Raw genomic sequence first — 24,858 nt, forward strand, 5'->3', positions numbered from 1 at the left:
TTGTTGGCTATCTCACACAAATTGCTATCGCTTTCCTGGCTCACTCAGCTTCTCTACGTCCCAGCCTGTGTGTATTTGGCTCCACTGCATCAGATCCTGGCCTCTGCAGGACTCACACCACCAATATCAAGCACCAGAACGGAGTGTGCGTCTGTGTGTGTGCACGTGCGTGTGCGCGTGCACTTCTGTGGCAGTCCAGCGGCTAAGACTCTGTGCTCCCCATGCAGGGGGCCTGGGTTTGATTCCTGGTTGGGAAATTAGTCCCACGTGCTGCAACTAAGAGTTCACATGCCATGACTAAGACCTGGAGCAGAAAAATAAATAAAAGAATAAGAGGAGATTCGGATTTGTTGTCCTCATGGGCTCCACGTGTTCCCTTTTCACCCAGGTTACATCTATTTGTGTTTCCTGACTCTCTGCCCGTGGGCATCGAGTTCCAACGATGGGGCAAACACAATAGTCTTACAGAGGCTGCTTAACCAGCTCTTGTGGTTGGGTGAGGTCAAATCCCTTAGAAAAGTATTTAATATTCTGCATCTCTGTTTAAACCCTGATGGGTATATCCTCATGTATTCAACCAACAAATTTTGAGTACCTACCATGGACTAGACAATGGGTCCTGAGGGTAGGGCAGGGAGTAAAACAAAGACTCTTGCCATCAGGGAGCTCATGTTTATAGTTGTATCCTCCAGACACATTGTGTTGCTGCAAGAAAAGTCCTGGGCTAGGTTCCAGGGTTGATGTATGAACAATGGTGAGATCTGGACCAAAATTCCTTCATCTCTCGATGTCCTGATGTCTTCACAAGTAAAACCTTCTCACCTACTTCTCATCCAAGCACAGAGCCAGGACTTCCCTGATGGTTCAGTGGTTAAGAATCCACCTTCCAATGCAGGAGACGTGGGTTTCATACCTGGCCGGGAAACTAAGATCCCATGTACCTTGCGAAAACTAAGCCTGTGGTGAGCTGCAATGAAAGATCTGACATGTGGAAATTAAGACCCAGTGCAGTCAAGTAAATACACAAATATTGCAACAAAACAAGGGACTTCCCTGGTGGACCCATGGCTTAGATTCTGTGCTCTAAATGCAGAGGGCTCAGGTTCAATTCCTGGTCCAGCAACTAGCTCCCATGTGCCGCAACTAAGGCCTGGCACAGCCAAATAAATAAATAAATATTAAAACAAAACACAGAGCAAAGAGCAGGTGAAAGACGCCTGAAAAAATAAGCAGCTCTAAAAAAATCATAAGAGGCAAAACTCCAAAACCAGTTTGGAATGTTGTCATCATCTTTTATTATGTATCAAATTGTCTTTAACATTAAGTTACAACCTGATTAAACTTGATAGACATTTTTATCTATTTAAAGACACACAAAAAAATCTCCCTATGTACAATATCTTTTGTCTAGAGTCTAGCAAACATAGTACCTTTCATTGCAGGATTTCTGCTTAATATAATAAGCAAAAACAAATGACCAAAAAATATATATATTTATATAAAACCAAAGCAAACCCAAATCCCCAAGTCCCTTAACTACAAACATTAAAGTTGAATAAAGCATTTAAAAACACAAACATTGAATAACTTTCTTTGTTTAGAAATGCAGAATGAATACTAAAGTTAGTGGCAAAGGGTTAAAAAAAACACAAAACACCCCATAAAAACAGAACCCCGGAAAAATAACCAGCGGTCTTCACGGGTGAACTTTCCTGCTCAGGGCACAAAGCTTGACTCTAGACCATGTCTCGGTTTCTGCGGATGGCACAACATAGAATCATGCTGAAAACCATGCCGAATATCTGGAAGACAGGAAGCGGTGTGAGGGACTGCCTGACTTTCTGCTGGAAGGTGGAGGGACGGGGGGAGACGGGAGCCACTGAGGCCATGACAAACGACAGGGAGGCAGGACACTGGGGGGTTCTGGTTCTCCAGTGGTTCAGACTCCACACTTCCACTGCACAAGCCAGCTCTTGTGAACGCTCAGCGTGAGACAGGCCCGGAGCAAAATTTAATGCTCAAATTCCAACTATTCCAATATCCCTCAAGAAACTTTCACTTTCCTCTTTGTGCCTGTGTTTCATATTCTAGTTTTACTTTTTTTTAAAATTCTTTAAAAAAAAAAATTTTTGGCTACATCACGTGACCTGTGGGATCTTAGTTCCCCGACCAGGGAAATGAACCCATGACCCCAGCAATGGAAGTGTGGAGGAGTCTTAAACCACCAGACTACCAGGAAGCCCTTATATTTTAGTTTTAAAGATACTTTTGTGCTTTTTACTGAAAGTGGCTTCAAGGCTTTCCTAGATGCAGAGGAGGGATGCCAACTACCACTAAGAGAGGAAGTGGTTCTCTCTCTTGGAGTCTTTGCGACGGGCAGAGGAGGGCTGTGTTTCCTACTGAATCTCATCACTCCCTCATGGGGGCTCCCCTGGGGAACCTGACTGGCCCCTGATAGCTTCTGGGGATTGACTGGCAAGAGAGAGATGGTTGGAAACTTTCAGTCCCCTTCTAGTTGTTCACCTTTGGGTGTCTTTCCGACTATAGCAGGACGTGAGACAGTTCACATCCACGTTTCTTTTACTGAAACTGCTTTCATAGGACAAAGAAAAGCAGGTGCTTTTTGTGAAAACATGTCCTGAAGATTATCTGGGATCACTAACAGGGTGTCTGGGTGACCTACATCCTTGCTGCTCCAAGTGTGGCCCATGGACCAAACACAATGGAATCACCTTGCACTTATTCCTGAAACCTTTCAGGTAGTGGGAATGGATTCTGGAGAAACACTGAGTTCAAGTTTCAGAAGCTTCGCTCCTGACCTCAGAGACTCTGATCAACGTTCTTAACCTCTCTCTCTCTGGAATCTGTAAAACGGGAATATGAATAGTTCCCACCTCATGGGTATGGCAAGGGTTATATACATTGATAAATTAATGGTGAGTGAAAACAGTGCCTGGTCAGAGTAAGAACTTCATAAATTGTAATTGCTAAGGTGTTTTCCCAAAGCCCCTGACACTCACCATCACCACGGCGATCCCAATACCCACGGCGCCGATGATGTGGAATTTGCTTCGGAAGATCTCGTCGATGGCTTCAGGGCAGGGCTTAGTGGGGAAACCAAGACCCAGATCAACACACAGTCCTACTCCAGGCTCACCCCCTCCCTCCATGGCACTCATCTGACTCCTGGGCTGTTGTGGTTCCAAAGCGAGGGATGGGGACTGGCTGATGGGTGGAAAGGAGAACCAGGAAAGGGTCCCTCAAGTTTGGGCAAGAAACCACGGAAGGAAGAGGGCTGAGCCCCTGCTTTGGGATCCGGGTCTTATTTGGCCATAGGGTTTTTATTATTGTTGGTCGCCAAGTTGTGTCCAACTTTTTTGCAAACCAATGGACTGTAGCCCGCCAGGCTCCTCTGTCCATGAAATTTTCCAGACAAGAATGCTGGAATGGGTTGCCATTTCCTTCTCCAGAGGATGTTCCCGACCCAGGGATTGAACCCGTGTCTCCTGCATTGGCAGGCAGATTCTCTACCACTGAGCCACCAGGGTACCCTGGCCATAGAGTTACTTCCTATTACTATTATGGAAGTTTGTACATTTGCCCCAGCTCACACACATGAGCTGCTCACAAGTCTAGAAGGCAAGACTCCAGGGCTGGGAGGACCCCCTGTGCACGAGGGCTGGATGGAGGCCCAGCGGCTGCAGGCAGCTAGAAGGCTTTGCCACTTCTCTGGTCTCTGATTCGCTGCCCTGGAGGAGTCAGAGACCCAGGGCAGGGGAGAAAGGGGACAGCCACCCTGGGTGCTTCCTACGGGGAAGAGGCATTTAGGAAGCACCACAGTGCTATCCTCACAGATCAAGGGGGCTGAACACATGTCCTCTTTGGTGGGATTTACCCAGAGCAGCTGGGCAAGGCACAGGGTCTTGTGCTAAGCTTACCTTCATTTTCAAGCTGCCAACTAAATTCTTTGAGGGGCAGGTGTCGGTGAAAAATTGCTCTACCACCCCGGTCAAACCACAGCAGTCCAGCTGCAGAGAGAAGGACAGGGTTGGGGGTTAGAGAGACAGATAACGAGGACGGAGGCAGAGATGCACATGAGTTTGGAAGAAAGTCAGGCAGGACGGGAAGCTGGTGTACCGCAGTGTGGATGGCCCTCAGCGTCTCTCGCTGAGGTTCGTCCTTGTTCTTCAGCTTATTGTAGGTGTCCTCGTAAAACTTCTGGACTTCCTTGATCACCTGGGAAGCACAGACAAGAGATGAGCAGGGGTGGATTCTTTACGAACAAATGTCACCTGTTCCATCTTGCTCACATGCAGCCACAAATTCTCTTGCTCTGAAATGTCACAGGGCAGAGGCACCACTGGGGGCTAGGACAGCCCCCTCAGGATCTCTGGGGCCCCCCATCTCCTCCCACATCCTCTAGGAACCCCTCCGGCCATCTCCCCTTCTGCTTGAACCTTTGGTTGGCTCCTGTAGCCCCACTTAGCTCTTTCCCTTCTACCGAGAAAAAGAAAATTAAATTGCCTCAATATAAGGAATTAAAAGCAAAAATCCTATTCCTGATCCGGCTAGTTCTTTTTTTTTTTTTTTTTTAATTTTTATTAGTTGGAGGCTAATTACTTTACATCATTACAGTAGTTTTTGTTATACATTAATATGAATTAGCCATGGATTTACACGGCTAGTTCTTTTTCCTTCTAGCTTCCATCTTTTTCCTTCACTTTGAGACTGTGTGACTTTTGGTAAATTACCAAACCTCTCTGCACATGAGTTTCTGCGTATATAGAATGGAGATAGTAATAGTTCTAACCTCAGAGGTTATCTTGAAGAGTTACTGGCGATATTGCATTAAACCTGTAGCACAGTGTCTGGTGCAGAGTACATATGGGATAAGAACTGGCTATTATATTATAACATGAAGGAGATACTCTTATCCTCCTGCACCTGGGCACATCTCCATTTAACAAATGCTTGTCCCTTGCTCCCCACCCCCAAAACCAGAACTGATCAACATCCAGCATTTCCTGTAGCAGCTTTCATAATCAGCCTTTCCTATTTCCATGGCCGTGGGCTTTATCATCCGGATAATTAAATCTTTTCCTCCCCCCCTTCCCCACCTCCACTGTCTCTCTTCTTTCGCCCCTCCTGCTAAATATGAAATGACATCCCTCCCTAAAACACTGCTCTGATGGAGCCCCACCCTGGTCCCCCACCCAGACCACACCCAGCTGTGCACCAACTTTCCTCCTGACATCCCCTTTCTCCATCAAGGTTTTGGTCAATGCCTCCCTCTCCACAAAGCCAGAAAAGACACCCCTCGCCTACCTACGCCAGCTTTTCAAATCCTAGGGGGTTTCTGGAATATGAAAATGACTTTTGTAACACCAGTCAGTCCTTATCCCTCATGAAGTGGCAAAGTTCCTTGAAACGGGGAGCACAGCTCATCCATCTCTGGACCCCGCGGAGAATGTGGCATAGCTCTTGGCTGCTGGTGGCATGTGTTTATAAACTAGGGGAGGGGGCTAGGCCACACAAAGCACTCTTTTCCCAAGCCGTGTACCAGAGAAGTTGCGGGAATGCTGCAGAGGTGTGAGAGGCAGATATCGACCCGACCATACTGCCCGAACCCTTCTCTACGACAGCGCCCGGGAGGCTGGTGCTCACTCCCATCCCCTGCTCTGGGGAGCCCCTGTTAGAGGCACGTTTGATGGCTGAAGGCTGACCCAAGTGACCAGCTGGGATACCCTTCTGCCGTCATCACCCCTATGCCCCCGACTCCTAAGAGGTCTTACAGGAAAACCTACCTCCTCCTTGTGGGAATATCCCCAGATGGCTGCAGCTACTTCAATGGCAAATATCACCAAGAGGAAGCCGAAGAACTGGAAGAGAAAGGGCTGGAGTTAGGCGCAGGCCCAGCCAGCTGGCCAAAACAAGCAGAGGGCATTTTGGAGACGAGGCTTCTGGGGACCTGGCATCGGGGGCTGGAAGGGGCAGGAGGAGGTTCAGAGCTGCCAGCGCTTGGCCAAGGCCAGAAGCGGGGAAAAGCCACAGGGGGAAAGCATCAGAGACCCCAGACTAGTATTCCTTTTTTCCTCACAAAGCAAGAGACTTGATTGGGAAGGGGTGCCGTGGGGGAGAGCAGGAGGGTAAGGGAACGCAGGAGGACTGCTCTGCCACGTGGCTGAAAGTCTTTGGTTTTAAGGTGACGGGATTAGTTTCCGGGTCAGAACCAGTATTTCTAAAGGTGTTAATGAAGAGGCAGTGATTAAAAAAAACACCTCACCCGCTCACAAAACCCACAGAGATTTGAGGAAAGAAGGAAGTGAATACACTCTGGAGTATAAGGAGAACTGTAACACAAACTTTGAAATAAGAAGAGGAGGTGAAGGTACCTGTGGATTCAGGGAAAAAAGGCAAACGTGGTCCTCGAAAAAGGGATAAACAAAGTCCTGGCATTTAGTTGCCTAAGGGAAGTGACAAGACAGTAGCTCCAGGAAGGAAGAGGGGCTAGCGTGTCACCACATAGGGGAGGAGACACTTGGGGTTAGGGCCCTGGGGACCCGCCCCACCCCCCCCCACCCCCTGGTCTATGGGACCCCAGGAGGGGGGGACCTGGGAGGCCAGGGGCCGTGGGCATGCAGGGGACACTCACCAATCCCAGCATGCACTGGGACTCCTGCACGGCTCCGCAGCAGCCCAGGAAGCCCACCAGCATCATGAGTGCACCGGCTCCGATCAGAATATAGACTCCTGGGGGACAGGGCAGGGTTAGCGGGGAGGCCCAGTTGCTTCTTAATCCCCTTCCTCTCCCGTGTCCTGGCGGGCCCTGCATCCAATCCCATCAGCCTCCTCCACCTCTGTGGGCAGGTCTTCTCCCACCTCCATGACCCGCCCATCAAGCCCCTGCTCCCACCAGACCCTCAGCCCTCGTGCAAGGTGCCCACTGCCCCCCTGACCCAGGACAGACTGGTCCAGTCGATCAGCTGTTTCCAGTTGGGATGGATCCACTCCTGCTAAATTAGACCCTCCGAACTAGGGACTAACTTCCCGGGGACTCTGACAAGCGTCGTGCTGACCTCTCTACCCGACAGAAGAGGCTGTCAGAGCAAGCCTTCATCAGGAAGGGGCTGCGCACACGCAGGCAACTACGCCCTGGGAGGGCAGCTCGACCAGGTTCCCAGAGGGGATGCTTGATGGCGGGTGGGAGCCAGGCAGGTGCAGTTAACAACATCCAAGGGCAAGAGAACCCTGCTTCAGTACCAACTCTGCTTCTAACTGCTGTGTGATCTTGGGTAAGACACTTTCCCTCCCTGGGTGTCAATCTCCTTACAAGTAAAATGAGAAGTTGGTTGCTAGGAAACTTCAAAAGATGCCTTATAGCACACCAATGGGATCTTACAGCTGCAATTCAGTCACCCCAGTGTAAGCGTGAAAAGGACCCTCCTTGGTAAAGGGAGGTTGAGTGACATGGTTTCTAAACACTCAGTTGGGTGTCTGATGGAGAAGGGTGGCGAGAGGCTGTGAGTTCTACAACTCTGGCCTGGGATGGGGAACACAGGCTCGGGCCTGGTCATTCCACACTCCCCTCAGGGAACACCCAGAGAGGCCCAGCATGCAGTTATCTTCTTGAGAAGCACAGCTGTCTTGCAGTGACCATTTTCTTAACCCAGCCCACCCCCCTCATTCCCCATGGCCCCGCGGGAAAACTGGCAAAAATGTCCCAGGCCTCCCCAGCTTGCAGGCATGTTCTGTCCACTCCTGGGAGGGGAGATTGTCACATGTGAGAACACCAGCTCTGAAGACCAAATGCCTGGGTTTGAAAGCCGGCTCTGTGACCCAGGGAAATCCACTTCACTCTCTGTGCAATAGCTTTTCACCTGCAATCCAGAGGTGAGAAAAATGCCTGCCTCCAGGACTGCCTTGAGGGTCAGGGGATGTGCTCCAAGTGCACACGAGTGCTAGCTACTGTTGATTTTTCTAACTTAAATTTAAAAAATTGGTATCTTTTCATTAAGGTATAGATGTGGTACAATCAGGGTTTCCCTGGTGGCTCAGACAATAAAGAATCTGTCTGCAGTGCAGGAGACCTGGGTTCGATCCCTGGGTCAGGAAGATTCCCTGGAGAAGGGAATGGCAACCCACTCCAGTATTCTTGCCTGGAGAATCCCCATGGACAAAGGAGCCTGGTGGGCTACAGTCCACACGGTTGCAAGAGTCATACACAACTGAGCGACTAAATAACAGCAACAAAAGATGTACAATCAACAACTGTCAATCTTAACAATAGCAAGGATGGACGACAATTATGAATAATCACGATTGTGACGATGACTTTCACAGGCGTCCCTGCTGTCCTCTCCCTGGGATCAGGGAGACTGCCCCGAAGTGGGGATGTTCCCCACAATACACAACAGGATGCTGCAATGAAAACCGTCTCCTGCCGGCAGGTGTCACAGTGATTTCACTGCCCCCATCTGTGCCCTCCGCTTCGCCAGAGCTGCGCAGGCAGCAAACCACGCAGCAGGCCCGCAGCTGAGGCTCACCGGCAGCGCAGCGCGGAGTGCACACAAGGGAGCATTTGTCCTCCGCTCATCCCCCCACATCTGCTGTGATGTCAGGTCACGTGGGCTGGCAAACCCTGATGAATATGGGTATTGTTCCCATGCACGTCCAGCCAGACTGGGCAAGGGGACAAATGCAGCTTGTTCTTGAGTCAAGTCCACCCTTCTAGTCCTCCACTCCGAGGCCCACAGGCCAGACCGCCCCGCCCACACACAGGGCAGTGCTTTTGGGTCTGGACTCCAAGGTTGGGAGCCCAGCAAGCGGGGGCAGTAAACTGGGCCCCTGTCTCTCCCCATTGCCTCCTCTCTCCCCATCAGGGCATGACAACGAAGGATGAGGTCACCCCTTTGAGCCCTATTGCAGGGGCTGGAAAAATAGGGCATATTAAGAGATCAAACTAGTCAATCCTAAAGGAAGTCAACCCTGAATATTCATTGGAAGGACTGATGCTGAAGTTGAAGCTCCAGTACTTTGGCCACCTGATGCAAAGAGCTGATTTGTTGGAAAAGACCCTGATCCTGGGAAAGATTGAAGGCATGAGGAGAAGGATGAGATGGTTGGATGGCATCATCGACTCATTGGACATAAATTTGAGCAAACTTTTGGAGATAGTGGAGAACAGAGGAGCCTGGCATGCTGTAGTCCACTGAGTTGCAAAGAGTCGGACATGACTTAGTGACTGATTTACAAGCCCATAAAATAGAGTCGAGTGGGGATGATCAGACAATTTTCTTTCTGTCCAGCTCCCAGTCCACAAGCCTGGGTGACCCTGGCAGAAGGTGGGGCGCTGGATCGGTGGCCTCAGAGAGCCATTAAATGCAAAAGCATTTAACATGCAGAGAGAACATTCCCCTAATGGGCCTGACGGTTAATATTAAATATTCATTTCTGGGCTCAGCAAAGATTTTAGGACCAAGTGTCCTGGTTTTCAATCTTGCTCAGACAGTTTGCAGATCTCAGGTGTCTTGGCTTTACCCTCTCCGGGTGGTGATGAAGAGGAGCAATTCCCTGGTAGCTATCTATGGGGGTTTTGGTAACGGCCATCAGGCCACAGAGGCTCAGTGGTTAAAAAAATTCACCTGCCAATGCAGGACACATAAGGGACACGGGTTCGATCCCTGGGTCAGGAAGCTCCCCTGGAAGAGGAAGTGGCAACCCACTCCAGTATTCTTGCCCACTCCAGTATACTATACCTCAGTATTCTCTTCATGGAAAATCCCATGAAGATAGGTGCCTGGTGGGCTACAGTCCATGGGGTTGCAAAGGACATGACTGAGCATACACAACATCAAGCCACAGGGCGGCTCAGATGTGAGCAGCAAGCCCTGAAACCCTTGATCCACTGCAGGGCGAGGCTGCTGCTCCAAAAGGCCATCTGGGGCTTCCCCTTTGGACAGGCTCCTCCTAGTCTGCACCCAGAGCTTGTTAGCAGAGGCTGCCGGTAATAAATGACAAAGCATTCTCCTTTATAAAGCAAGTGGATGTTAGCCTTCGGTCTGACTCATGGAAAAAGTTATTCGTCACGGAGCCTTCTCTAGGATTACTGTATTCATTTGCTTAAGGGCTGTTTATTCTGCTTGTTTCAGGCTGACATAGGCCTAGTGCAAAAAAATAAATAAAAATAAAGCTTCTCATGAAGCTGTAGCATCTTCCAGAGGGTCCTTTAGACAAGAACCTTCTTTTTTCACCTGTTTACTGGGGCTCTTGGCCTAGGGAAGGGAGGGGACAATCAGCTTCCTGTCATCACCCCAACCCCATCATGAAAACAGCACTCAGCACACCTGTTTGTGTGCAGGGTAACACTGGGCAAAGCCTCTGACCTCCACCTGCTGGTAACACCTTGTGAGTCTGTGTGTGTGTGTGCGCGCTTGTGTGTGCATGTGTTTGTTCAGTCGTATGTGACTCTTTGTGACCCCATGGATTGTCGCCCACCAGGCTCCTCTGTCCGTGGGATTTCCCACGGCAAGAATACTGGAGTGGGTTGCCATTCCCTTCTCCAGGGGATCTTCCCCATCCAGGGATGGAACCTAGGTCTCCTGCATTGCAGGTGGATTCTTTACCAACTGAGCTACCCGGGAAGCCTGAAGACACTTTATCATCTCCAATAATTCAAGTGGGGGTTCCGAGGAACCCTAAGTCGGTTCCTCAGTGGCTCTCTCTTCATCCCTCTCCATCCCATCAATGGCTTTTCCCATTCATGAGGCCATAGTGAGCTCCGGTTGTCAAGCAGGTAGCTCTCTGCCTGGAGAGGTGTGTGTATAGGCCCTGCCAGTGTCAGGATGGGGAAACCAGGTGCAGAGTGATAAAACAAACCACCCCAGACCACGAGCTGGACTGGGAAAGCCAGCTCAGCCCATCTTGGGGACAGTCCTTGCAGGGTGGGCATGCCTAGCCTCTGGTTAGAGCCCCCCCAGATGCCCTCATTCGGTGATTCTGGTTCTGGAAGGGACACCAAGGAGTTAAGAAGGGCAGCTGGCCTGGGACCAAGAAAAAGCCATTCCCAAATTTGTCTGCAGCAGGGATTACAGGTCCTGCTGACAGGCTGATCTCCAGGGCCTGAACTGGAGGGAAGGCCCATATAAGGCCGTCAGCTGTTCGGGATCCACTAGAGACTGCTCTGAATGTGGCCAAGTCTCTGCTCTCGCTTCTCAGCCTCCTTCTGCATTCTTTCTCAACTTGGAACACTGTGACTCTGCTGGAGAGGAGACATCCCTGGGTCCCTCAGGTTTCCCGAAGGGTGAGTTCCGTGACCAGGCTGGCCTGCGGGTTGCCCTGCAGATAGTCTGTGCCCCAGTGCAAGGACAGTCACCCCATGATGTCAGGAAGAGTGGCTGGGTGGGGCTGGTGGTGCTCTAGGCTGGAAGAGGGGCTGTGGGTCAAGGCAAAGGCTGACATCACAGCCTGAGGGGGAAGGGGACACAGAGAATGGAGCCTCCTTGGCCATTTGCCCGGAGATGACAATTATTCAGTTGCCCACAGCGCTCAGTTAAGTACGGGGCCCGGGCAGACCCAGGTGGTTAGTTGCTGACTGTGTTCTATGTGATGTCACTTGTATCCCCTCCAGGTCCCAGGCTTCTGCCAGCAGAACGGAGTCTTCAGAGCCGAGTTCTGCCCAGAAGAGGATCCAGCGCAGAAGGTTGTATTTGTCCATCAGAGCTCAGGGGACAGTGGCCGCTGGTCCCTGAGTGAGGACAACTGTGTCTCTCTGGGATGTGCCTTCAGACCAGCTCCTGGTCACTTCAGCTGGACATGGGCCATCAGAAGGGCCCTGCAATAACCTGGGGGACCCAAGCCCCGGGAGGTCCCCGGAGCAGGCCTGGCCCCTCCAGCTGTATGCTCAGCACTGTCCCACCAGCTGCCTGACTTTCCCACCTGGCACCTGCCGGGGTGCTAGTGCTGGGGGCCTGTCTCCCGAGCACAGTTTGGGGTGAACTCAAAACGCCCAGAGAGGGACTTCTCTGGTGGTCTAGTGGTTAGGACTCTGTTCTTTCACTGAGGAAGTTCAATTCTGGGTTGGGGAACAAAGATCCTGAAAGCCTTGCAGGCAGAAAAAAAAAAAAAAATCAACTTAAAAAGAAAAAACAATTAAAAAGTTAAAAATAAAAGAGCAGATATATGTAACTAATATACACATATCACTTTGTTATACCCCTGAAACTAATACAACATTGTAAATCAACTATACACTCCTCCCTCACCAAAAAAAAAATACACAAAATGAGCTAGAGTCCTAAATAACAAGACAGAAACAATTGCTGGGTATGATGGTGTGAGCCAGCCACCTGCAGAGCACCGGGGTCGGGTTGGGGGGCAGGGGGCTCCCTCGGTCATTGCCAACTGCTTGCACATGTCTGTCCCAAGACCCGCTGTCCCCCCCCCAGAGGGTCCCCAGCTCCCTGTTGTGACATGACATGCACAGCTTAAGACCTGCTCTCGCCCCCCACCCCCACTCCCACCCTGCAGCCCCACTGCCCCAGCTCAAGGGGTGGCATTCCAGGCCTGCCGCAGCCACCAAAAAACTTACCAAAAAACCCCGCTGTGGCGAAAACAAGTCAGGGCACTATGGAAATCTGCTTTCAAAGACTCTGCGTGTGTGTAGTTTTTTAAAAAAACACATGTTGTGCTTTCTCTTCTCTCATTTTCTTTCTGACAACAGGGAGGCACGCCCTAAAAAACCCAACTAACGCCACCACCAAAAAAGCCAAGAAAGTAGGGAAACCAGGCGCCTGCTAGGCCATCAGCTCAAGGATGGCGCTGGGAGATGGGTGGGGGTCATGGGCCTCCGGCCACCGCGTTCTTCCTGAAGGTCCGGGTGATAACGCTCTTTAGACTGCTTGCTCCGTCTTTTTTTTTAAAAATAACTTCTTTGGTGGGTGGAAAGGAAGTGACCAAACTTACACTTTGAGACTGATGACATGACAGTATGCTCCTAAAATAGGGGGCTGCTTTTGTTTCTCGCAAATGAAGTGTTTGTTTCCTAACTCCCACCCAGGTGAGGGGAGAGTTTCAGGTTCTATGAGGCAACTCAGAAACCGGGGAACTGCCGTGGACAGGCCGGGGCTCTCTCGCTCCTGTGAGAGGTGCTTACACGGCAAACTGCCGGTGAAAGTGACAGAACAGTGCCAGAAAAAGATGCCAAAGGACCTATGTGCAGAAAGAAACCTGCTAAATCTATTCATGTTCCAACTGGACGCCTTTGCCCTGAAGCAAAAGCACTTTAGAAAACAAGTAAGACTTAACATGCATGGCCTGTGCCCCAGTGCAGGGGGTCGGAAAAGCTGGTGCCTCTTCTGGTCTCTCACATTAATCTGACAATTGTGCAGGAGACAGGACCTCGGGCCTCTTGAGTCCCTGTCTAAACTGTGGGGAGATGTTCCCTCTGCTTCTCCTGGCACCGTGGGTCTCCAGGACCAAGTTCTCTAAATTAAGGAGATGAATGAACCTTCTCAGACATGAAATTCAGAGAGAAACCCAGGGACGAGAACAGAAGCTCTGTAGCCCTCTAGGAGTGGCAGCAGCTTTGGCAGAGCCAATTTCACATCAGAGAACGGTCCAAGTGCCAGGCTCGGTCAGCTTGGAAAAAGAAACCACATCAGTCAAATGCAAATTCATGGGCGCAACTACACAAAAGCAGGGTTGGAAGTGGACCCGACTGGCAATGTGGGCCAGAGCAAAAGTCCTCCCCTGCCCAAGTCCCTGGATCAACACGGACTCTCTCTCTGAAGCTGGATGGAGGGAACAGCAAGGCCCCCCACTCACCTGTGTAGAAGCTGGAATCATTAGTTTCTTGCTCGAAGATGCTCTTGGTCTGTGAGTCGAATCGGAGCCATAGGCCGACAGAAAGGACCGCGATCCCGGCAAGCTGCAAAACACACAGGACGTCGGTGTGAGCCTGGCTGCTGGGGCCATGGTGGTATCCCGGGGAGCCGCCCTTGGCCTCTGCCCCTCACCAGGGACCTGGTAGCAGCAGCAGCCAGGCTGGGGTGGGGACAGGGGATCATGCCATTTGCTAAAAATAACAACCAGTGGGGAATAAACAATTATCTACCAGCAGTACAGGGATGGTTATTGTGTGGACAGAATATTATAAAGCAGTGAACACGAACCAGCTGTGACACTATGAATGCATCTCACCATGTTAAACAGAAGCAGGCACTTCCCGGGCTGTCCAGTGGTTCCAATGCAGGGGACACAGGTTTGATGTCTTGTCGGGGAACTAAGATCCCATGTGCCTCTGGGCAACTAGCCCATGCAGCACAACTACAGAGCCTACCAATGACAGCGCCTATGAGCTCTGGACCCCGAGTGCGAATGAGCTCTGGACCCCGAGTGCGACAGCAAAGATCCCACACCTTACAACCAAGACCGGACACAGCCAACAATAAACAAATAAATAAATATTAAAAAACAAAAACACAGAAGAAGCAGCACAACTACAGAGCCTACCAATGACAGAGCCTATGAGCTCTGGACCCCGAGTGCGACAACAAAGATCCCACACCCTACAACCAAGACCGGACACAGCCAACAATAAATAAATAAATAAATATTAAAAAACAAAAACACAGAAGAAGCAAAAAGCAACAAACACACACAATAGGATGCCAAACAGTTAAAATGACTATTTAGGGGTGCATGTCAATCATAACAGAAAAAGAAGAAAGTGACGATGGTAAAATCAAGTGAGTGGTGCTCAGTAGGGAGGCGGGGTTTCTGATGAGGGACAGCAGTGGGGGTAGGGTGGGGTGGGTAGGTCTATAGCACTGGCAGTGTTCTAGATTTGACTTGAGTGGTGGTGGTCCAGATATTCACCTCACAATTATTCTTTACTCTGTTTTCTGCACTCTTCTGTACATATACCATACAATAAAAAAAAAGAAAAGAAAAAAGTCACCCAAAGAGCAGGCACATCCCCGGCTCTTCAGGCAGCTGTGATTCCTGAGCCATGTCACCCAGTGAAGCCTCCCCCATATCTGGTCCCATTCTGTTCACACAGGGAAGCCTCACAACCTGACCCACCCAACTCTAGGGTTAGCTGGACACATCATTATGAGTGATCCTCATAAACATTAGACAAGAAGCCTTCAAGGGATCATTCGATCCTACAATTTAGTGAAAAGTTCCCTGCAGTAGGAAATGGCAACCCACTCAGGTATTCTTGCCTGGAAAATTCCATGGACAGAGGAGCCTGGTGGGCTACAGTCCATGGGGTCACAAAGGGTTGGACATGACTAAGCATGCACATGCCCATTTCAGAGGTGGGCAAGTTGAGATACTAGACCTGAAAGGGCAGATTTCCCCAATAAGGAAAGCCCGAGGCATCAGTCCTGGCCTCAGGCACTGCTGAACTCGGTGCCAGGAGGAGGCTCCCTGCCCAGCCCCCCAGCTAACTGGGCTCCCCTCCCCACAGCTGGCCTGTACCAGGGCTTGCCTGAGTGACTCACAGGCTGTGGGTGGTGGCCGGCTGGATGAGGGCGTGTGGGCTTGGGGCCAACACCCAGCCCCAGGTTTTACCGGCCCACCCTCTTCAACAGAGACAGGCGCCCTGCGTCAGAGCCCTACTCAGGGAGCTGGGTTCTCTGCCCCAGAGGCCAGGACAGCCTGCGGTGTAGACAGGCTTCTTCTCTCTCTCTCTGCTTCTCTCCTTTTCAACATGAGTGGCAGCATTTGGGTATATTCAGTGGAGCATGTAGATGGCTACAGTGGGAGGGGTGACCCAAGACTTCAGACTGCAGTAGAAACAAAACCTTGTCTATATCCACAGCGGGTGTCCACAGTGAGGGTCTGGAATTCCTTAGAATTCTATCTCTTTGGTTCTCCCATCTGGCAAACAGGAATAGTAAGCCCAGATCCTTTGACTCAGTCTGGGTTCTCCCAACTCTCAGGACTGCCCAGAACAGGGGCCCAGCTAGAAAATGTCCATGCACTGGGGACTAAGGCCCAAGATCCTGGCCTACCTATCTGGGGATCTTGGAGTTACAAGAAAGAAGGCAAGACTTTCCCCTTCTCCACTTCCAACACAAGGAGACCCAAGTTGGGCCCCTGGAAAATGGAAGGCCACTGGCTTCTTTTGGGATGTGAAAGCATTAACCTGAAAAGCCTGGAGGCTGGAGCTTTGAGCGCACTTGCAGGTAGTCCTAGACCGTGGTTAGCACTGAGAACAAATCCTGGCCTCCGTATCTCCTCTTGCCCTCATCCTGGCAGGGATGTTGCTGAGAACACCTGGGCCTGAGAGGCCTGTCCTTTCCTGTCCTTTCTGCTCCAGGCTGCCTGCTCTCATCCAAGAATTATCCTCCAGTCATTCTCCCTGTGGATAAATGTACTCATCCACCCTTTATTCTGCCGGGAAAATTCTTAAATGAGTCAGCACACACACACACACCCACAAAATAAAAACAATCCCTTTTGAAAGAACTAAGCTACAAAAGATGGTGATGGCTACACTCTGTCCAGAAGCTTCACATGGCAGGAGCTGGGTCTCTTGGGGAATGATTCCATGCATGGGTAATGACACATAAATGAAACTCCCATTCTGTAATTTCAAGGACACGTGCACAGGTGGCAAGGTGACAACTGGACCCAGAAGGTCCCAACCTGGCCAAGGACAAGGCCAGACACAGGAGACAGTCCAGGGTCCTGCCATATCTGGACCCCATCCCAAACCTAACATCAAGAGGAAGGAAAAGACTGGTTCTACAGAAGTGGAAAAAGTAGTAATAGATCTCAGATTCTGATGCCTAAAAACTCACCATGAGCAAGGAAGAAGGTTCAGCCTTTCAGGAGGTAAGGATATCAGGGGTAGGACTGAGAGGCTCAGTTCCCACTCACTCTTTTTTATGGCTGAGTAATATTCCATTGTATATACGCTCACCAAAAATCACAGACAAATGAGCCCTGCTGCCTGCTTTGATTGAATTGTTGAGCTAACTGGCTTGAGGGGATACTGTCAACAACTGCCTTGTTTTCTGTAGTGCTGTTGGATAAACAGTTGGAACTGGCTAGAGGTCACAAGGCCATCCATGATGGGCTTCCCTGGTGGCTCAGATGGTAAAGAATCCGGCTGCAATGTGGGAGACCTGGGTTTGATCCCGGGGTTGGGAAGATTTCCTGGAGAAGGGCATGGCAATCCACTCCAGTATTGTTGCCTGGAGAATCTCCATGGACAGAGGAGCCTGGCAGGCTACAGTCCATGGGGTCACAAAGAGTCAGACATGACTGAGTGATTAAGCACAGCATAGCACAGCTCAGGGCCATGATACCACTTAACAGTAGCCTCCCTGGGTGTGCAGACAGTGCTATCCAGAGAGCTCAGAGCACTTCTCAGGAGGGCCCACTGTTTGGTGTGCACAGAGGGTTCCCTAGCCCCACACCTGGCTTTCGCCCCTAGCTACCTGAGTCCTAGGAGAAACCAAACGGGAACGACCAGAAAGAACCAAAAAGAGCTTTACTGTTTAAAAAACAGTGTCACCCAAGGTTCATAGCAGCACTATTTACAACAGCCAAGACAACCTAAGTGTCCAGCAACAGATGAATGGATAAAGATGTGGAACATATATACAATGGAATATTACTCAGGCACAAAAAAAGAATGAAACAATGCTATTTGCAGCAACATGGATGGATCTAGAAATTATTAAGCGAGGTGAGCAAGTCAGGAAGAGAAAGACAAACACCACATGATATCACTTATATGTGTAATCTAAGAAAATGATACAAATTAGGAGTTTGGGATTAACATTTACAGACCACTATATATAAAATATATAAACAACAGATCTTACTGAATAGCACAGGGAACTATATTCAATATCCTGTAATAAGCCATAATGGAAAAGAATATGAAAAAGAATAGGTATATATCTGTATCACAGAGTCCCTTTGCTATACACAGGAAACAGATAACATTGTAAATCAACAATACTTCAATTAAAAGGGTGTCAGCAAGTTATGGAAGGACTCCATAAAATAAGGACATAGGGGTCTGGGGTGGGGGTGGGGCAAGAAATTGATGGTTTCCTCCCGGGTTAACGCACAGCACGTGGCAGGAATGTCGACCACACCGATGCTGCAGCTGCAGCCTTGCCTCTCACCCGTTATGGCAGGACTCGAGCACATGGATCATGAATGCTGACGATTCCCTGCTCACAGGGTCTTGGGAAGAGAGAAGCAACCTGCCTGCCATCACCAACCTGTCTGGTGGGGATGAAGTAGAAAGTACGGCCCTTCCACTCCCAGCTCCAGGCCCCAATCACCGATAACAAAAGCCCACAGGACAGATTCTACCTTTAGGCCAGAAACAGTCCTACACATTTGATCGACTGGGGCAAGAGTATAATTTTTTCCATCGTTTTATTGGAGATTTCTTTATTTCTTCAAGAATGTTCATTTTCTAAGAGGATGGGCCAGGAGAGAGAAACACTAGACAAACCTAGCAAAATAATTGACCAGAACATCTCAAAACTGTCAGGGTCATGAAAAATGAGGACAATGAGGTCAGAGAGATGCTGTCACAGACCAGAGGAGATAGAGGAGACTGCACACCCATCACCTGGTATCTTGGGTGGGATCCTGGACCAGAAAGGTGACAGGACCGGAAAAACAGGTGAAATCTGAGAAAGTCTCGTTTAATTAAGGGTAATACAGCGATGTTGGTTTCTGCGCTGTGACAACTGTACCCTGGGAATATGAACTGTAGATGAGAAAGAAGATGGGGGTGGTGGGGAGTACAAGGGAACTTTCTGTAGTATCTTTGCAACTTTTCTGTAAATCAAAAGCTGTCATAAAACTGTGTGTGTGTATGTGTATGGTGGGGCCTCTCTTTCAAAACTTCCTGTCTCCTTCAAGAACCTGCTCCATTAATCCACCTCCTTCCTGCCTCTGTGGCCTGTCGCAGCCACTGTTTCACTTTCTGCCAACACACAGAGGAAGGTTTGTCTGTCCTAAAAAAACCCATCAGAAAATAAGCCCTCTCTTCCTCCAACCGCTTTGCTCCTCCCGGCTGCTCGGTGCTTTAACCCCGAGTTTGTAGCTAAACCATCTCCGAGTACTCACTCAGTGAAGAGTCCCTGTGAGGTCCCCTTTCCTCTCCCTGTCCCCCATCCTTCACACAGGATGGCGGCTGTTCAAAGGATCAGATGGCTTGGGTCATCACCAAGTGTGAAGGCTTCTACTGCGTCCTCACACTTTTGGATCTCTGAGCAGTGACTCTGTGGAACCCTGCTGTTGCCTCCTCTTCTGTCCCTTAGATGGAATCACTCAAGCAAGCCCTTCCTCCTGGCCAGCTGCCCTGGCCATCCAGGCCAGCTGCTTCCCCACCAAGATGTCCACCCCAGGAAACAGGACCCCTAACTCCACACTGGTCTCCCCAGCATCCTTGCCCCCTCCCTTTCTGTCCACAGTTTCCTGGAGGGCAGGGTGACTTCTTAATTCATTTGAGTAGCTCCCCTGCCCCATCCACACTTGTGACCAAACAGTTCTTGGTAAATCATTATTCAGTGAGTGAGGTCTGAGCACCAAAGAATTGATGCTTTCAAACTGTGGTGATAGAGAAGACTCTTGAGAGTTCCTTGGACAGCAAAGAGATCAAACCAGTCAGTCCTGAAGGAAATCAACCTTGAATACTCATTGGAAGGACTGATGCTGAAGCTGAAGGTCCAATACTTTGGCCGCTTGATGCCAAGAGCCAACTCATTGGAAAAGACCCTGATGCTGGGATAGTTTGAAGGCAGGAGGAGAAGGGGGTGACAGAGGATGAGATGGTTGGATGGGATCACTGACTCAATGGACATGAGTTTGAGCAAACTCCAAGAGATAGTGAAGGACAGGGAAGCCTGGTGTGCTGCAGTCCATGGAGTCTCAAAGAGTTGGACATGACTTAGTGATTGAACAACGAGTGAAGGACGACTTCAATGAAAGAGAATCTCTGGGACTTCCTTGGTTGTCCAGTGGCTAGGACTCCATGCTTCCAGTGCAGGGGCCCGAGGTTCAATCCCTGGTCAGGGAACTAGATTTCACATACCACAACTAAGATCAGAGATCCCGTGTACCTAAAGTAAGACCTGGCTTGGCTAAATAAATAAATAGAAGAAATGAACAAATAAATATTAAAAAGAGAGAGAATCTCTGAGGCCAAAGAGAGAATCTCTGAGGCCCTCCAGAATTTCCTCTCCTGGGTTCTCTTCCCTTGGACAAGCCTCCTTTCCCACTGGCTTGTCATCCAGACTCATTTCCCAACATCTCACAGCAAGAGTCAGAAACTACAAAGAACAATTACTTGCCCAGAATAAACACTGAGAAAGAGTCATACGGTATACAAGGAGATTTAGGGGCAGATCCACATCAGTTCTTTTGGAAAATGAGAGTTTTTATAAAAAGGCCATGGCCCACTGTCCTCACCATCCAGGGAGGTCTAGCTAGACCCTGCGATCCTTGCCGAGCACACAGGTGCCCCAGTCTCTGGGGGCGTGTGCCAGCTCTCCCCCCAGAGACATGAAAGCCGCGCCCTACCCCAGGCCCAGGCCCTTGGCAAGGGCTGAAAGCACCACTCATCTAAGACGCCCATGTGGCGATGGGGATCTCAGCAAGTCACCCCCAAAGGGACAGTGCCAGACCTGCAAATCTCCAGTTCCAAGGGGGAAACCGAAAACAAATCCAAGCACAGTGTTGCTCAGAGGCTCCTGGCTGCCCTGGACCCACTGCCAAGTCTGCAAGGCTGCTTGCTTCCAGCCAGAGCCTGAGGAGGGCCTGACCCACCAACAAGAACACCTGAAGTCTGAGAAATGGGACGTGAGGAGGAGGAGAAGAGCAGCTGGCTGACTGAAGAGGTTTCATGTGTGTGTGTATGTGCATGCATGTGTGTATATGCGTGCATGTGGCCTTGCACCTCATCTGTCAGGTAGAAGGAACCATGTCCCCCCATGGGACAAGCCCCCACTCCGGCCAACACATTGGCTCGTCTCAGCTCTACCCTCTCTCCACACAGTCCCCTCTGTCTTCTGTAATACTAGCTGACTAGTCACACACTTTTTAAAAAAAATTCTTTGGCTGCGGCACGAGGGCCTTTCGATATTCTTTGCGGCATGCTGAATCTTTAGTTGTGGCACAAGGAATCTAGTTCCCTGACCAGGGATGGTACCCCGTCCCCCACTGCCTTGGGAGTGTGGGATCTTAGCCACTGGACCACGAGGGAAGCCCCTGGTCACATACTCTTGACTCTTTCTCCACCCAGCAGTCCTAGCCCGGGGGGTGCAGGGCAGATCATTCTTCACGAGCCGGATCTCTGGGCCGACCACAGATGGCAGGGGTCCCACCTGCCACCCTGGGAGCGGCTGGAGGTGACAGTGGTGACAGGAGCAGGTGGGGGAGAAGGCAGGGCTGTCTTTCCTTCATCCCACCATCCTACGAAGCCCTGGCTATCTGTGACTTCGGTGAGCCTGTGGTCCCTAAGGAATGCGGCAGACTTTTCAGTGAGGGGACAGGTGGCGGGACAGAATGAAGGGCAAGGAGCAGGGGCCCTGGCTCTGTCCCTGTCACGATGTGAGTCACCTGGCGGAGCTCTAAGCAAGCCCCTGCTGCAGCTCCACCCCAGGGCGTCCAGGTGCTGCCAGGAGAATGCACACCTCTGCTGAGAAGGGTTGCATGCGTGATGGCATGGCCTCGGGGTCTGATTCCAAGGAGCTGCCTCCAAGGAGCTGTGTGACACTCAGCACTTTCCTTAGCATCTCTGAACCTCAGAGCGCCCATGTGTAAAAAAGGCGTTTGATACCTTCCTGCCTTTGACCCAGGTTGAAGGTGAAGAATAAATGCAGTGATGCATGTAAAACACTCTGAAAACTGTGAGTGCTAGAGCTAACCAGACTCTGTGGGGAAAACAATGATGATGACAATAATAATAATAAATGTCCATCGGCAGAGGAATGGATAAAGATGTAGTGCCTATATACACGATGGAATATTACTCAGTCATTAAAAGAATGAAATGCCATTGGTAGCAACATGGATGGACCTAGACACTCATACCGAGTGAAGTCAGTCAGACAGAGAAGGAGAAATATCATGTGACATCCCTTATATATGGAATTTCAAAAGAAATCAGACAAATGATTTCAGAACAAAAACAGGCTCACACTTAGGTAATGAACTTATGGTTGCCGGAGTTGGGGGGAAGGATGGGGAGAGAAGGAGCTTGGGATGGACATGTACACACTGCTATGTTTAAAATGGATCACCAACAAGGACCTACTGAATAGCACAGAGAACTCTGCCCAAAGTTATGTGGCAGCCTGGATGGGATGGGAGTTTGGGAGAGAATGGATACATGTATATGTATGGCTGAGTTCTTTGGCTATTCACCTGAAACTATCTTAACGCTGTTAATCGGCTATACCCCAACACAAAATAAGGAGTTTTTGTTTTAAGAAATAAACCTTGAAAATGACATGAAGACAACAGTGGGGAAACGTACGACCTCAGTGGTGTGTCCTTCCCTGATCTGAGAAGGTGGCCGGGTGGGCACAAGGCAAATGAGGACAGAGCAGGTCTGTCTTCTGTGAGTCTGAGTGTGGTGGCTGGGGACACGCCTCCCAGGGCTCCACAGACACCAGCTGGAATCAGCTGGAATCAGCCGGAGAGAGGTGGGACGGGGAGGGTTAGGGAGACGGTTGGCTGAGAGTGGAGGCCTTTGTCCTTCCTGGGATCCAGGCTGCTTCCGTCTCAGAGCAAAGTCACTCTGCAGAAGGCAGTTATTAAAGGGGCAGATCACAGAGAGGAAGGGGATTTGACCTCTTGACTTTCCTCCTTGGATAAGATCTGTATCTGCCCTGGAATTTTTTTGTTAACTTACTGGGCTTGGGAGATCTTGGCATAGCTGCCAGAGGCACCCAGGGAGCCCCAAGAGGCTAGCAAGAGGATGCAAGCAGCCCCACCGCCCATGCCTGATGGAAGCCTTGGGAGTGCAGATAAGCGGCTCGGTGTTCATGAGGCCTTTAAAAACCAGTCGGGCCACCTAGGCCTGTGGGCTCCGGCCTCACCCATCTCCATGGCAACCTGGGCTCAGGGCGGCAAGCCTCGATGGGCTGGATGGGCTGATTCACAGTCAGAAGTCTGGGCTGGGTGCTGCCGGCAGGAGCAAACAGGAGCAAACAGCAGCCAGATCCCCACCTCCTCTCTCACCCTCTCCCGGTGCCCACTTCCCCCGAGCTGCTGTCTCTGGAAGGAGGAAGCCCTTTGGCAACAGCAGAGATCTTGGGGTTCTGCCTTCTCCAGGTCTGCCAGACAAGATAACAAGAACAGAAACCAAATTCCACTCTGATAAAAAAAAAAAAAAACTGCCATAACTTGCTTTCTGCAACATTCACAAGTAAACTGTTAGTTATGGCAGAATGGAAAGAGGCCAACCAGGGCCTATTACCAACCTTAGTTTTATTAGAGATGATGGAAAAGCCCCAGAGACCACAGTCCTGGGGAATGACCGATCCCCACTTCCTCCTTCCTCGTGCATATGATCATCCCAGGGGCCATCTTGTTCCCTTGGGGCTTCTGCTGAGCTGCGGATCTACAGAAACCAGTACCCTCAAAGGCCACGGGGAGACTTCTTTCCAGGCCAGCAGTGTGTGGTCCCTGAATCAGCTACAGTGACAACAGCATCACCTGGGAACTTGTTGGATGTGCAAACTTGCTGTACCCACCCTGGACTTATTTGATTAGAAACCCATGTAAGGTGGGCTTCCCCGATGGCTCAAGTGGTACAGAATCCACCTGCAATGCAGGAGATGCAGGCTCAAACCCTGAGCTGGAGAAGGGAATGGCAACCTACCCGTCTTCTTGCCTGGAGAATTCCATGGACAGAGGAGCCTGGCAGGTTCCAGTCCACAGTCCATGGAGTTGCAAAGTCGGACACGGCTGAGCGGCTGAGCACACCAACTAAGGTGAAACCCAGCAAACTGTGCTGTTTTTTTGGCCACACCACGTGGCATGTCGGATCTTAGTTCCCCGCAGTGGAAGCACAGTCTTAACCCCTGGACCACCAGGGAAGTTCCAGCAAGCTATGTTTTAACAAGCACCCCCAGATGGTTCTGCTGCCCACTCGAGTTTGAGAACCACTGCTCTGAGACTTTCATTTAAACACCGAACAACTGGAGGACATGGTAAAGCTCTCTTGGCAGGGGGGTGATTCTGAACCCAGAGACTAGCTTTCGAAATGCCAGTGCCAAAGGGCACAAAGTCACAGAATAGGGGTCTGGGCCTCCCCTGGGCGCACGGCTACTCTGCTGGCACTGGAAAGCCAGGGGGCCTGAGCCCAAGGACCACCTCGGCGGCTACACGGCGACAGGTAAGGGGGAGGATGTAGGACAGGTAGGCAGGAAGGAAGAGGTAAGAAAGATACATACTGGCTGGACAACACTCTCTTGAACCCATTGAGCAGGGAAGAAGTCATAGTAAATGCTCAAGTCAGAACCTGCATTTGGCTTCCCCACATGCCTCCACCCACAGACTCACCTGGTGAACCCTCCTCCCTGAGATGCCAAAACGACCTGGGCATCCTTGGCAGAAACATCCCTAATGTTTGCAGCCTGCGATTTCCCTAGGACAGGCTGAGCTGTGTATGGAAGGGGTTGTTGTTTGCTGTTTAGTCAGCGACCCCATGGACTGTAGCCTGCCAGGCTCCCCTGTAAATAGAATTCTCCAAGAATACTGGAGTGGGTTGGCATTCCTTTCTCCAGGGGATCTTCCCAACCCAGGGATTGGACCCACGTCTCCTGAACCAGCAGGCAGATTCTTCACCACTGGGCCACCAAG

General features: G+C 50.4%; 1 protein-coding gene and 1 long non-coding RNA gene across 2 annotated transcripts in view; one reads left to right on the plus strand and one right to left on the minus strand.

Annotated features, from left to right (window-relative positions):
- Positions 1-1,271: 1,271 nt before the first annotated feature.
- CD9 (CD9 molecule) overlaps positions 1,272-24,858 on the minus strand; it is a 34,888-nt gene continuing 11,301 nt past the window's right edge. The window contains exons 2-8 of the mRNA XM_020916561.2: positions 13,822-13,924; positions 6,653-6,750; positions 5,805-5,879; positions 4,138-4,236; positions 3,939-4,028; positions 3,021-3,104; positions 1,272-1,802 (exon numbers count right to left, since the gene is read on the minus strand). Of these exons, the coding sequence (XP_020772220.1) occupies positions 1,737-1,802; positions 3,021-3,104; positions 3,939-4,028; positions 4,138-4,236; positions 5,805-5,879; positions 6,653-6,750; positions 13,822-13,924 (615 nt within the window). The 3' untranslated portion in view covers positions 1,272-1,736. The remainder of the gene's footprint in view (positions 1,803-3,020; positions 3,105-3,938; positions 4,029-4,137; positions 4,237-5,804; positions 5,880-6,652; positions 6,751-13,821; positions 13,925-24,858) is intronic.
- Positions 11,178-14,115, plus strand: LOC139030540 (uncharacterized). Its single transcript, XR_011482875.1, has 2 exons — positions 11,178-11,299; positions 11,627-14,115. It is a non-coding gene; the product is annotated as an uncharacterized lncRNA (long non-coding RNA).

The sequence above is a fragment of the Odocoileus virginianus genome, chromosome 23, assembly GCF_023699985.2.
Source record: "Odocoileus virginianus isolate 20LAN1187 ecotype Illinois chromosome 23, Ovbor_1.2, whole genome shotgun sequence".
Lineage (NCBI taxonomy): Eukaryota > Metazoa > Chordata > Mammalia > Artiodactyla > Cervidae > Odocoileus > Odocoileus virginianus.